Source organism: Stenella coeruleoalba (genome assembly GCF_951394435.1).
Source record: "Stenella coeruleoalba genome assembly, chromosome: 1".
In the NCBI taxonomy this organism is placed as follows: Eukaryota; Metazoa; Chordata; class Mammalia; order Artiodactyla; family Delphinidae; genus Stenella; species Stenella coeruleoalba.
Window position 1 is genome coordinate 111,026,304 of NC_137169.1, and position 13,029 is coordinate 111,039,332.

At 48.8% G+C, this 13,029-nt stretch overlaps 1 protein-coding gene across 4 annotated transcripts in view; it reads left to right on the forward strand.

Moving 5' to 3' along the window:
* The window catches only part of IL6R (interleukin 6 receptor), a 50,695-nt gene that overhangs the window by 27,729 nt on the left and 9,937 nt on the right, over positions 1-13,029 (forward strand). For all 4 annotated transcript variants that reach the window (XM_079939401.1, XM_079939402.1, XM_079939403.1 and 1 more), the window contains 2 exons: positions 8,224-8,270; positions 9,429-9,498. In XM_079939401.1, coding sequence (XP_079795527.1) covers positions 8,224-8,270; positions 9,429-9,498 — 117 coding nt within the window. The remainder of the gene's footprint in view (positions 1-8,223; positions 8,271-9,428; positions 9,499-13,029) is intronic.

The window sequence follows — 13,029 nt, forward strand, 5'->3', positions numbered from 1 at the left end:
CCTCCCTCCCTCCCTTCCTCTCTTTCTTTCTTTCAAATAGCCATCCTTACTGGGTGTGGTATTGTGGTTTTGATTTGCATTTCCACAATAAATAGTGATGTTGACCATCTTTTCATGTGCTTACTGGCTCTTTGTATATCTTTTTATGAGAACTGTCTATTCAAGAAGAAAGTTCTTTCTCATGTGAATCCAAATCTGGCCTCAGTGGGCCTTGGTCTCCAGGGTAACCTCTGATAAATCTGCTAGTCTGCTCTCTCTGAATTCTTCTGGAATTCCCAGGGGACTCATATCTGTTTGGGCTTCTGTTCCCAGGCTGTTGTATGGGATGGCTTGTGGATTCCTTACCTGTCTGGTCACCTTCCCTTAAAGCTGGTCTCATTTGTGGATGTTCCTCTTTAAATTGTTGACGTTCTCCTGACAGCGGAAGATGGTGTAGCAGAGACATGTCTCTGACTTTTCAGCCTCAGGTCCTGTGCTTCTGTGACTTGCTACAGTGACTGTGTAAGCTCAGACAGAACTCTTGGCCTCTGTTCACATAAGCAGTTGAAGAGTTTGAGCTCCCCATTCTCTACATGTGTGGGTTTTTTTTGGGGGGGAGTTCTTCAAAACCCCAGTGGTGAATGTCCAAGAGAGATACCAGCTTCTCCCCTCTCCACTGAGGGCAGAGCAAGAGGAACTTGGATGATTCTGGTGCAAGAAGAACTTAGGCTGGAAATTGGGGAGCACTTTTGGAAAATGAGAGGGAGGTTAGGTGTGTTTTACTGACGGTAGAGTTATTTGACTGTTTGGGACATGTCAGTGCACTAGATACTGCATCGATGGGCTTTCCAACCCCAAGGACCTGCCTCTAGCCCTCAAAGCTCACACAGATAGGATGCGCCTGCCTAGGTGTGGGGGATATGACACAGAGGTCAAGGGAACTACATTGCACCTGGGAATCATGTTGTATGACCTTAGTAAAGTTAGTTTACCTCTCAAAGCCTCAGTCTTGTCATCTGTAAAATGGAGATGACATGACCTGTCTTGTCCCCTCTGGGAATTTTTATGAATTTAGTGAGAAAACATTCTTTAGAAATAATAACCCGTACTGCAAATGTAGAAGGATTAGCAATTTGCAGTGCCATGTTGATTGGTTCTTGGGATAAAGAGAGTGGGGCTATGGGCATCCTAGAATTGCCCTGGATACAATCCTGGACCCACTGAATTAGAATGTGGAATGGTATTTTCGAAAGCTTTCCCAGTGATTATAGAATGTGCTGTGGGGGTGGGGGAGCATCCCATTGTACTTGATAAGGCTGTGGAGCTGACAATACTTGGGGCAGTTTAGAAAGAGCAGGAAAAGCTTCATGGAGGAGGTGACACTTGAGTTATGTCCTGGAGGATGTATAAGAGTTTCCCAGGTAGAGAATGGGGCTTATAGGCAGCGGGAACAGCAGGTGCAAAGGCACGGACTGTGAACAAGGGCAGGGCCTTTTGGTGGGGCTGGAGCACAGATGTGTGGGTGGGAGGTCCCAGTGGGGCAGGTGGAGGCAGGCTACTCCTGCAGGAAGGCCTGCAGAGAGTGGGGGTGGAGGGGGGGGCTGGTAGAGGCCTGGGGGAGGGGATTGAGGAGTCTGGACTTCAGTGAGTGCTGCCCCCTTGAGGCCAAGGCCTGGCCGCACACAGTCTGTGGCCACAGCAAGGTTCCCTGTGTGAACGCCGGGCGCAGAGTCACCCAGTCTGGGGCCCCTGTTCCGGCCAGCAAGGCCAGGTGACTGCTGACAGCACCTGCTGCCGGCACTCACCGAGTCCCTGCATGTCAGGGCTGATGTCACCCTGATGTCAGGGCAGGAAGAAGAGCTTATACATTGACAGGCGGCTGGTCAGCCGCTCTTCCCAGAGTGGGAGTTCTCCCAGATTTGTCCTTTCCGGTAGCACGGGCAGGGCTGGCATCTAGCAAGTCTGTGGACCCTTTGCACAGCGAGCTTGGGGCAAAGTGCTAGGGAAAAGCCCATTAGGCATAAGAGGGTTATTTCTTGCTCCCTTTAACTCCCTCTCACACCCTGCTCACTGACACCTGGAAAATAATTAGAACCTCTTGTGACAGGTAGCAAGTGACATGGACCCATTCTTTGGAATCACACTGTTGAGGAGGTGCCAGAGGTTTGCATCCGCAAGGCCTTTGGGGCGCCCAGAGGCCAGGGCTGTGGACTCTCCGGGCAGATGTGTCTCCCTGGCCCGATCCCTGAAGCCACGTACTGTCACCTCAAACCCTCCGGTCCCATTTAGGGGGCGTTCACTGTGTTCCTCTCCTTGGCACCCCCGAGGGGGAAATTGTGCAGGTTAAAGGGCACTTGGGGACACGTTTCTGAAGAGACTGTGCCCCGTTCAACCGTCAGTGTGCATCCCCTGCCTCCACTCTCGTGCTGTTTTCCACGGCGTCTCCACGTGGCCCTTCCACGGGGTGGCCTCTCCACGTCCACTCTGTGCATTGTCCTCGCTGGGCACAGGCGGACTGGGCTCTGGTTGCTGGCCCTACCCCTGCACAGTGCGACCTTAGGGAAGTGCCTGACGGAGCCCAGGTGTGCTTAGTTGTCAAATGGGAATAACAGGCCTGCCTCAAAACCCCGAAAACCAAAAAACCCGCCTCACAGGGTTGTTGTGAGGATGAAACGAGATGGAGAGCCGTTTGCACCCAGCCCTGCACGTGGTAAGTGTTTACCAAATGCCAGCCATTCACACGTGTCTCAGGCCACACCTGTCCCTGGAGCTCTGGATTCTTGTCTCCACTCTGCCCAGAGCTGGGCCCACACCCTCCCTCACAAACCTCCCTGTATTCCTTGTCCAGAGAAGGACACCACCACCCAGCCCTCTCCCTGAGCCGGGACATCCCCAGGACATCAGGCTAGACACCCCCCTTCCTTGGCTCAGGTTCTTATCCCATCTCGAAAGAATTCTTTAAAAAAATTAAATAAATAAATAAATAAATAAGTTAGTTTATTTTTGGCTGCATTGGGTCTTCGTTGCTGTGCGCAGGCTTTCTCTAGTTGCAGCGAGCGGGAGCTACTCTTTGTTGCGGTGTGAGGGCTTCTCATTGCAGTGGCTTCTCTTGCTGCAGAGCACATGCCCTAGGTGCGTGGGCTTCAGTAGTTGTGGCATGCAGGCTCAGTAGATGTGGCACACGGGCTTAGTTGCTCCGCGGCATGTGGGGTCTTCCTGGACCAGGGCTTGAACCCGTGTCCCCTGCATTGGCAGGCGGATTCTTAACCACTGTGCCACCAGGGAAGCCCTCGACAGAATTCTTATAACGACCCCCGAAACTGATCTCTGTCTCTGGTGTGTGAGCAGCAGGCCGTCCTCCATGCCACTGCTACGGGCATCTTTCTAGATCACAAGCCTGCATATCACTCCCACACCCTCCCTGATAGCTCAGAGCTTCCTGGGATTTCTGTAAAATTTCAAAAAGAATTTTGGGGACCAAATAAGGTCACCAACTTTTAATTTTGCAAAATAAGGACATAAAGTTAAATGGTTAAGTAAAACGTTGCTATTGCCATTGACCATCACCATTATTTCATAAAGGAGAGGCTGAAACAAGGGCTTAAGCTCAGAAGGAAGACACTTGGGCGACCATACACCGTGCAAATATCCATGCTGCCTTGTCCGTCTTTTTCTCCTTTGCCCTCAGACCGATAGGTTTCTCCACAGATCATTCTGGGTGGTGTTGGGGCCCAGCTGGAGGTTACTTCTTTCTCCTCAGGAGACTGTCAGCTCCTTGGTGAGGTTTTTTTGTTTTGTTTTGTTTTGTTTTTTTCATGAATGGAGGAGCCGTGATTAACTTGCTGGTTGGTGGTTTACACGTTGTGAGGGAAGGTGTGAAGCTCAGAGTGGAAGGTGCTGCTCAGCTTGTGGGTTCCTGTGTCCCCGCCCCCAACCCCTCTCTGGGAATGTCTGGCTTTGTGGTTTCTCCCTCTTCCCTTGTGTCCTCATCTCTCTGACCCTCTCTGGCTTCCTTTTACTTTCCTTTTCCTCTTCTTATTCTCAGCCCACTCCTATGTTCCCTCTGTGTACTCCAACCCTGGAGCCCAGTGGCCCATATCTTAACTGGTTATAATATACAATTTAAAAAGATTGTGTTAGTGGGACTTCCCTGGTGGCGCAGTGGTTAAGAATCCGCCTGTCAATGCAGGGGAACACGGGTTCGAGCCCTGGTCCGGGAAGATCCCACATGCCGCGGAGCAACTAAGCCCGTGCGCCACAACTACTGAGCCTGCACTCTAGAGCCCACGAGCCACAACGACTGAGCCCGCGTGCCACAACTACTGAAGCCCCCGGTGCCTAGAGCCCTTGCTCTGCAGCAAGAGAAGCCACCGCAACGACAAGCAGCTCCTGCTCTCCGCAACTAGAGAAAGCCCACGCGCGGCAACGAAGACCCAGTGCAGCCAGAAATATAAATAAATAAATAAATTTATTAAAAAATAATAAATAAAATAAAATGTTATCGCTATACCCAAGGTCATCTAGGTTTAAAAAAAATTATTGTGTTAGAAAATGTTTTATATTCTCTGCTCTGAATTTTGAGAGTTGGGTCAGTTTTTAAACAGATATTATTGTGTGCCGCATGAGTGCTAGGTCCTTTCAGCCTGTGATCCCAGGTGATCTGTGCAGGAGGAAGTTATCCCCTTGCTTAGAAGTGAAGAAACAAGGCCTAAAAGAGGTTAAGTGTCTTGACCAAGGTTACACATCTGTATGAAGACCTCTGCCATCTTTTATATTGGATTTATCTATTCCAAGACCCAAGCAAGCAAACCCAAATCCGTTCTCAGATTAACAGAAATAAGTCTCTTGTTTTAAAAACTTGCGTGGAAGAAACTCACAGGTGGTCTTTATCAGTCTCACTTATTGGAGTATGGTCATTCATTCACTCACTTTGTTATGAATATAAAAGTACACCTTACAATCTGGAAATATTAATACAAGGGACACACTCAGTGTTGCTGTTAATGTATCGAATAGTCTTTTTTTTCCAAGTGATTTTTTCCATAATTAGTATTTTTCTAACTACAAAGTTTTTCAGCAAGATGCCAGGCCTGTGTTAAGAAGTGAGTTTACAAAGATGAGTAAGATACAGTCCCTGAATTTGAGACATGTTCAATCTAGAGGTGATTTTTTTTTTTTTTAACAAAGGGGAAAAAAAGAGTATTCTTGGAGTCAGAAAGCCTTAACACTTATTTCTTACAAAACTTCAGGCAAGCTATTTAACCTCCCTGTGCCTCATTCTCCCCATATGTAAAGTGGGGATAAAAATGGTACCAATCTCAGAGTACTGTTGTGAGAATTAAATGAGTTAATTCATGTAAAGTAGGTAGAATGGTGCCTGGCACATAGTAAGTGCTCAATAAATATTAGGCATTGTTATTATTGCTGTTTTGTCTAGTTACCACCACCACTATCCTTACCCCTGTAACTTCCTGGCACATGGGGGGCACACGGGGACACAAGGGGACCAGTGAATGATGGTTCCTTCCCCTCTTTCACCCAGCATGCTAGCTGAAGGGAGGCATTGGGAAATATAAAATACTGTAGGAGAAATATGAAATACTTCTGTCCAAACAGAAAAAAAAAATGTGCTCACAGATGTTGCTAATGTTTTATAGCCTTCCTGAGCCTCCATGTCTCTGTAAACCTGAGATAATAGTACCTGCCTCGTATATTGCTGTGAGCCGTCAGCATCACGTAGGCTGAGAACCACTTGGGACTGGAGTAGGGCGAGCTTCCACAAAGGTCGCTGCTGGAAATACTAGTAATATTCTATTAGTATGCAGTTAGTATTATTAATCTAACTTATTTCTTCTGACCCTGATCCCCAGTTTTTTCATCTGTAAAATGGAAATGATTATTAGTAGTAATGATGCAAAAGTTGCTCCATCTCAGGGGACAAATGGTCTGAATCAGGGGTCCCCATCATCATCTAGGGAACTTTTTACAAAAAGTTATTTCTTTCTTTCTTTTTAAATTTTTATTCTGTTTGGCTGTGTTGGGTCTTCGTTGCTGTGTGTGGGCTTTCTCTAGTTGTGGTGAGCGGGGGCTACTCTTCGTTGTGGTGCGTGGGCTTCTCATTGCAGTGGCTTCTCTTGTTGCGGGGCACGGGCTCTAGGTGTGCGGGCTTCAGTAGTTGCAGCATGTGGGCTCCGTAGTTGTGGCTCGCGGGCTTAGTTGCTCCGTGGCATGTGGGATCTTCCCAGACTAGGGATCGAACCCATGTCTCCTGCATCGGCAGGTGGATTCTTAACCACCGTGCCACCAGTGAAGTCCCTAGGGAGCTTTTAAAAAAGTCTTGTTATGTAAGACAATCTTACTATGCATTAGAAAAATTTTGTCCATTCTGGTAACATTCCTGGGTTACTTGAGATAAAATTCCTACCTTATCCCTGGAAATCTGAGCCACCAAAGGTTAAACATCCTTTTCTGGACCATGTACCATGTTGGGGGGTCAGAGCTGAGGGTTGAAAGTGTACTGGTCTCCCTTTCTTCCTGAAACATCTCTCTGGGCTTGGGGAACCTTTTCAAAACCCTGATGTCTGAATCCCATCCTGGAGATCCTGAGGCCATAGGTCAAGGATGGGACCTAAAAAGCCACCAGTGATGCTGAACATGTCTGGGTTTGGGAACCACTGCACTGAATGACCATCCATGGTCAGCCATATTTCCTATGTAGCGTTGCCCCTGTCTCCCGGTTTTAGCTTTCATTCTAGTATCCCCGCCCCCTCCTTTAATCCTTCAATCACCCCCTGCTATGAGTCTAACTGTTCTCTGCTAGGCTGGTCTGGGAGGAACACACAGGAATAAGAGACTGTGTCCCTCCCATTTACCCTAGGTTGATTTGGGGCTAACTTGATGTATGACCTTGGACAAGTTGCTTTCCCTCTCTGGGCCTCTGTTTCCTCTCTGTACAATGCGGAGGGTGAACATGCTCTTGTGTCCCTTCCACTGCTGCTAGTGTGTGGTTTTTCTCCCCTCCTGGGAAGTCACACTCCCTCTGGAAATTCTGTCCCGAGCAGACGTAGGGTCACCCTCTCCTCCAACCCCTTGCTAGCCCTTCTACTCCTGGCTCAGGGAGGCTCGACATCTTTGTGTAAACCGGTTCTGTGGTATTTTTAATTTCTTGATGGAAAAATGATGAACTGAAAAGAAAATATTTTAAACTCCAGAGCATTCCACACATTGCCTGTCAGGGTTCAGCGCCTGGTCCCTCGGGCCCACGTTTGCCGCTGAGCCTGGCCTTGTGTCAGCACTCTCGCTTTGATACTTGGCCTTCTGCAGCCTTGTGGGTTTCTGCAGAAACGTGGTTCCCATGGAGGGAGAGGGGCCTGGGAGGGTGCCTAGTCCACCTCCCTTCTTGGGCAAAGTGTATTAAGCCCACCCAGGCAGGTGAGAATCTGTTGTTTATATTTTTTTAAAAGTATGTATTTATTTGGCTGTGCTGGGTCTTAGTTGCGGCATGCGGGATCTAGTTCCCTGACCAGGGATCAAACCGGGGACGCCTGCATTAGGAGCACGGAGTCTTAACCGCTGGACCACCAGGGAAGTCCCTAGAACCTGTTGTTTAAATAAATATTTTTTATTGCAAAAATGTGCATAAAGGAAATTAAAATTTTAATGGTGTTTATATCTAGTGCTGTGTATCCTTCCAACTTTTTTTCCTCTGTGTGAATATATATATTGCAATATATCATATAACATATAATGAAAAATGATATAAATGTGTTTCTTTAGAAGCTCTGGATCAAACTCTGTGGCCTTTTTCTTGTCTTGAATTTTTCATAAAACATAGCATATTCTTAGCTGTTTTCTAAAATTTTTTTTTTTTTTTTTGCGGTACACGGGCCTCCCACTGTTGTGGGCTCTCCCTCTGTGGTGCACAGGCTCCGGACGCACAGGCTCAGCGGCCATGGCTCACGGGACCAGCCGCTCCGCGGCATGTGGGATCTTCCCGGACCGGGGCACGAACCCGCGTCCCCTGCATTGGCAGGCGGACTCTCAACCACTGCGCCACCAGGGAAGCCCTCTAAAATATTTTTAAAGGCTATTACAATATGTGGCTATATCATAATTTATATAGCTAGTCCTCTAGGTTTGGATATTTGTTTGTTTCCAGCATAAAATTCATTGTGATGAATTTTATTCCATCAGATAGGACATTCAGCATCCATGAATCATTAATAATGACTCTTCTATCCACAGAATCCAAGAGTTCTCCAGCTGAGACTGAGCTGCCCCCCTCCACACAGGTGAGCTCATGTTCTTGTCAAAGGGTCACGGCGACAGCACCTAGTGTTAAGGGTTGTGGGCTGGCATCAGGCAGAAATTGGTTTAAATCCCAGCTCTGCCACTTACTAGAAACATGGCCACGGGCAACTTGCCTGTCCTTTTCACACCTCTGTAAAGCAGGGTAAGAGCAGTTCTCGTCCCGGGGATGTGGGCCATGGAAAGTGTGGAGCGGTGCCGGCCTAGCTCACTGAGCTGCTCTGTGCCTGGTGCCTGCTGTTTCATCTCTGAACCTCTGGGCACCACTAACAGCTTAGCCTGTGACTCACATTCAGTTTTTCTGAGCTCTTCCCCTGTGGACTCCTGGTGTCATAATTTTCTGGAAAGAGGATTACTTCTGAAGCTGCTCAACAAATCCTCGAGTAATCCAATTTCCCATCCAACTACAACTCCTCTCCTGGTCCATAATTCCCTAAATGCTAAGCTGGGAGGCTCAGCCACTCCTGGAGCTGGATAGCACAGGGAAGGAGCCTAGGGTCCTGCACCTTGGCTATGTTGGATGCAGGACTGTCCAGGCACCAGTGGAAGCAGCTCCAGGGTGAAGCCCATGCCTGTGGGGCTGGAGCGTGGAGGGAACTGACACTGAGAACTTGCCACGCCGTGCTAGGCTCTGAGCCTGGCGTTTGCTAACTCATTTCATCCTTAGGATAACCAAGATTTGGATGTCAGGATGGTTGTGCCTACAAGGGAGGAAAAGTGATGCCCACGTGGGTTAAGAAACTTGCCCAGGGTTTCATAGCTAGTAAGTGGTGGATCCAAAGTTCTAGCCTGTGGTTTTCCTAGTAAGTGGTGGTATCCACGCCCTGGGACCGGACCCGTAATACAACTGCTGCTTCAGGGTATCTATTGATTCTCCTCTGTGGAAGGTGCTGTGCTCTTAAGCTCCTGGTAGAGTGGCAGATGGGAAGAAATCCCCACCTTGAGTAGGCAAGCTGTTAGATATAAATAATAGTGCAAAAGTTGAGATTGACAGGTCAGACATGGAGAGGTCCATGAGATAGAGAAAGGAATGCCTTGGGTGGATCAGGCAGGGGGTTAAGGAGGAGGTGGCACCTGAGCTGGGTCCTGAATGATGGTGGAATCTGCAGAAACAGGCTTACAGTCAGGAATGTCTCTTTTAGGCACCTACTACTAATGAAGATAATGAAAATATTTTCTCCAAAGATTCTGCAAATGCAACAAGCCTCCCAGGTAAGGACTGGATATTTTTGTATTTCTATGGCCTACGGGATGCAAAAGAACTTGTCTCTGCAGAAAGTCCTTTTCTTTTTGGAAATATTGGCAGAGGACCAGTCTGCTTAATGAAAAGGATCAATGGCAGAAATATTCTTTTTTGTTACTTTATACCTCCAAGTTTGATATTGTTAGCTATGATATAGTGAGGAGACCATAAGAAGGGTGGGATAAGTCAGTAAAATACTTCACAATTGGCCCAGAATACAAATGAATGTGCTACCAACAAAATTATTGGAGTCTGAAATGGAATACGCTTTGAGGAATGGAATAAATCTTTGCTTCGGAAACCCTTGATTTCAATGGTTCTGATTCCGTATACCTGTGAGACCAGGAAAACTTAGTAACATTCTCATCAAGAAAGATCCCAGCCAAAAAAAGAAAGAAAAAAGAAAGATCCCAGGTCCTGTGCTTTTTTACTGTATGTATGGGACTCATGGGGTCCAGACTCTGGAGGCTCAGTAGCTGAGTAGATCCATCTGATGGCTTTCTGAGGAAGGCCTTGGCCTCCTTACCTTTACCTGGGCAGATTCCTGCCGCACCTGATGCTGGACGCCCATGCTCTGTCATCCCAGTTGCAAAGCCCTACCTAGTGCAGTGCACCTGGGGGGACCTACTAAACACCTGAGGCTAAGCTCTGCCTGCACAGCTGGGGACTCAGAGGGAATTGAACGCATCCCTGCTCTCCAGGAGTCTACCATCCAGGGGGCAGGCTCTGGTAAAGAGTAAAGTAGTAACTAACAGAGAGCAGAGTGTGAGACTGGCCAAAAGAGAGCCATAGATAAAGCAAAGTGGGATTTAGAGACTTGAGAGAACATGTCCATTGGGGGAATCAGAGAAAGTTCATGGAGGAGGTGCCGTTTGAAATGAGCCTTAAATGATATGGGTGGAATGGCAGGAGGTTGGGGCAGCAGTTCAGGGGCTGCTGTGGAGGAAGGACCTTGGAGTCTTCTCCATCTGCTCTCACTGATGATCTATCTCATTCAGCCCCATGTCTTTAAAGACCATCTATGGGCTCATGACTCCCACACTTCTAGCCCCATCTCTGACCTTTCCACTAAGATCCAGACTCGTGTATCCAACTGCCTAGGTGACGTGTCCACCTGGATACCTACTAAAAATCTCAAACTGAATGTGCCTAAAAGAGAATGCTTGATGCCTCCCCGCCTCTTCAACCCAAATCTGTTCTTATCCTTCTTCCTCATCTCAGGAACTGACAGCACATCTTCCGGGTTGCTGGGGCCAGGGAATTAGACATGCTTCCTCTTCTATCCCTCATCCCATGTCCAGTCCCTCAGCAGGTCCTGCCAGTTGTATCTCGAGGCACGTCCAGGAGCTGACCACTTCTCACCTCCTCCACTGCCAACACCCGGTCCAGCCACTGCTGTCTTTCCTCCTGTAGGACTTTAGGAGCTGCCTGCTGGTCTGCTGGCTTTTAGTCTTAATCACCAATAGACTCTTTTCCAGCCACCAGCCAGAATGATTCTTTTTTTTTTTTAAGTTTATTTATTATTTATTTTTGGCTGCGTTGGGTCTTCATTGCTGCACGCGGGCTTTCTCTAGTTGCGGTGAGCGGGGGCTACTCTTCGTTGCGGTGCGTGGGCTTCAGTAGTTGTGGCGCGCAGGCTTAGTTGCTCCGCGGCATGTGGGATCTTCCCGGACCAGGGCTCAAACCCATGTCCCCTGCATTGGCAGGCGGATTCTCAACCACTGCGCCACCAGGGAAGTCCCCAGAATGATTCTTAAAACACAAATCCAAGCTCTCCTTGGCTCAACACCATCTTCTCTCCTGGAGTAAAAGCCAAAGACCTAAGAAAGGCCCTAGTCTCCATGGGGTCAGGCCCCCAATCTTTAGACCTCGCCTCCTCCTTTCTCCCTCTCACTCACTCTTCCACACATGCTCTACCTTGTGGCCTTCGCGTCTGCTGCTTGCTCTGCCTTGGGTGCTCTTCCCCCGACCTCCACTAGGCCAGCCCCTTCATCCAGGCCTCTGCTCAAATGCCCCCTCCTCAGGGAGGCCTTTCCCCACCAGCCAATCTGACAGAACCCCCGGCTGTCACTCTTCCTTTCCTGTGCTTTGTTTTCCATCATTGCCCTTGTCACTGCTGACATCATATTACATACGTATTTGTCTGTCTCGCTTGATTAGAATGTAAGATCCAGGAAGCCAGGAGCCTTTCTGTCATCCAATTCTCTGTATCCCCAAGGCTTAGAACAAAGCCTGGCACACGATAGACACTCAATAAATATTTGTTGAATTAACGAAGGAACAAATACAAAAGGTGATGAAATATTAGTAAACGAGTCAGCCGAGCATACATGAAATGGCTTTCTCTGCCAAGAGACGTAGGACATACTAGGAGAGACCCGTCCCTGTGGTCAGTGCCCACTACCAGCTGGAGCTCAAGGCAAAGCTTGCATCCACTGGGCACTCGAAGTGATGACTGGTAGGTGACATCTTCATCAGCACTGGGTACTGTTTGGGGCGGAAGGGCCTGAATCCCAAGTCCCTGAGACTGCAAGTATCTGCATTTCCAGCAGGAGAGAATGATGGTAGACAGATGTACTCTCTGTCTAGTCCAGGGTCTCTCTCTGGCAGCCACGGGAAGGAGCTTTCTGTGGGAGGACGTGGCTGCTTGTGAAGCTAGTTTTTTTTTTTTCTTTCTTTCTTTCTTTTTTTTTTTTTTTTTTGTGGTACGCGGGCCTCTCACTGTCGTGGCCTCTCCCGTTGCGGAGCACAGGCTCCGGACGCGCAGGCTCAGCGGCCATGGCTCACGGGCCCAGCCGCCCCGCGGCATGTGGGATCTTCCCGGACCGGGGCACGAACCCGCGTCCCCCGCATCGGCAGGCGGACTCTCAACCACTGCGCCACCAGGGCAGCCCGTGAAGCTAGTTTGTTCTTTTATTCATTGAATGAAATATTGGTGAGCCTGCTTTGTTCAAGGCACCACATGAGCCGTTGGGAGCAGTTGGGAAAAAGACACATGTGGTCCCGGCTTTCAGGGAGCTCAGACTGGAGGGGGTGGAGTAACCAGGAAGGGCACGTAGCCAGCTTGGAGCAGGGTCACTTCTCAAAGGAAATGACATCACCTCATGTGAGACTCAAAGGTCCAGGAGGAACTGGACAGCAAAGAGGTGCAGTGAAGGTGGATGAGCGTTCTGGGGGAGAAGAGGACATGTGGGAAGAGCTCTGGGGGAAGAGGGAACATGGCATGAGGAAGATGGAATGAAGTTCATGTGGCTGCGGCTTGAGTACCAAGTGGGGAGACAGGCAAGAGGTGACACCCCACTGGGGAAAACTGCACCTGAACACTTGATTTAAAGCACCTGAGCCTCCGTGACATTGTCCTCGGTGGCGCTGCCGTCAGTGAGGTCCCCCAAGCCTCTGTTTCTGGCACTCCCTCTGTGCCTTGTGGGGCAGGCTGAATGCCACTAGAAAAGCCACTTTGAAAGTGAGTGGGAGTCTGTGGCTGGCCGCAGGCGCTCAGA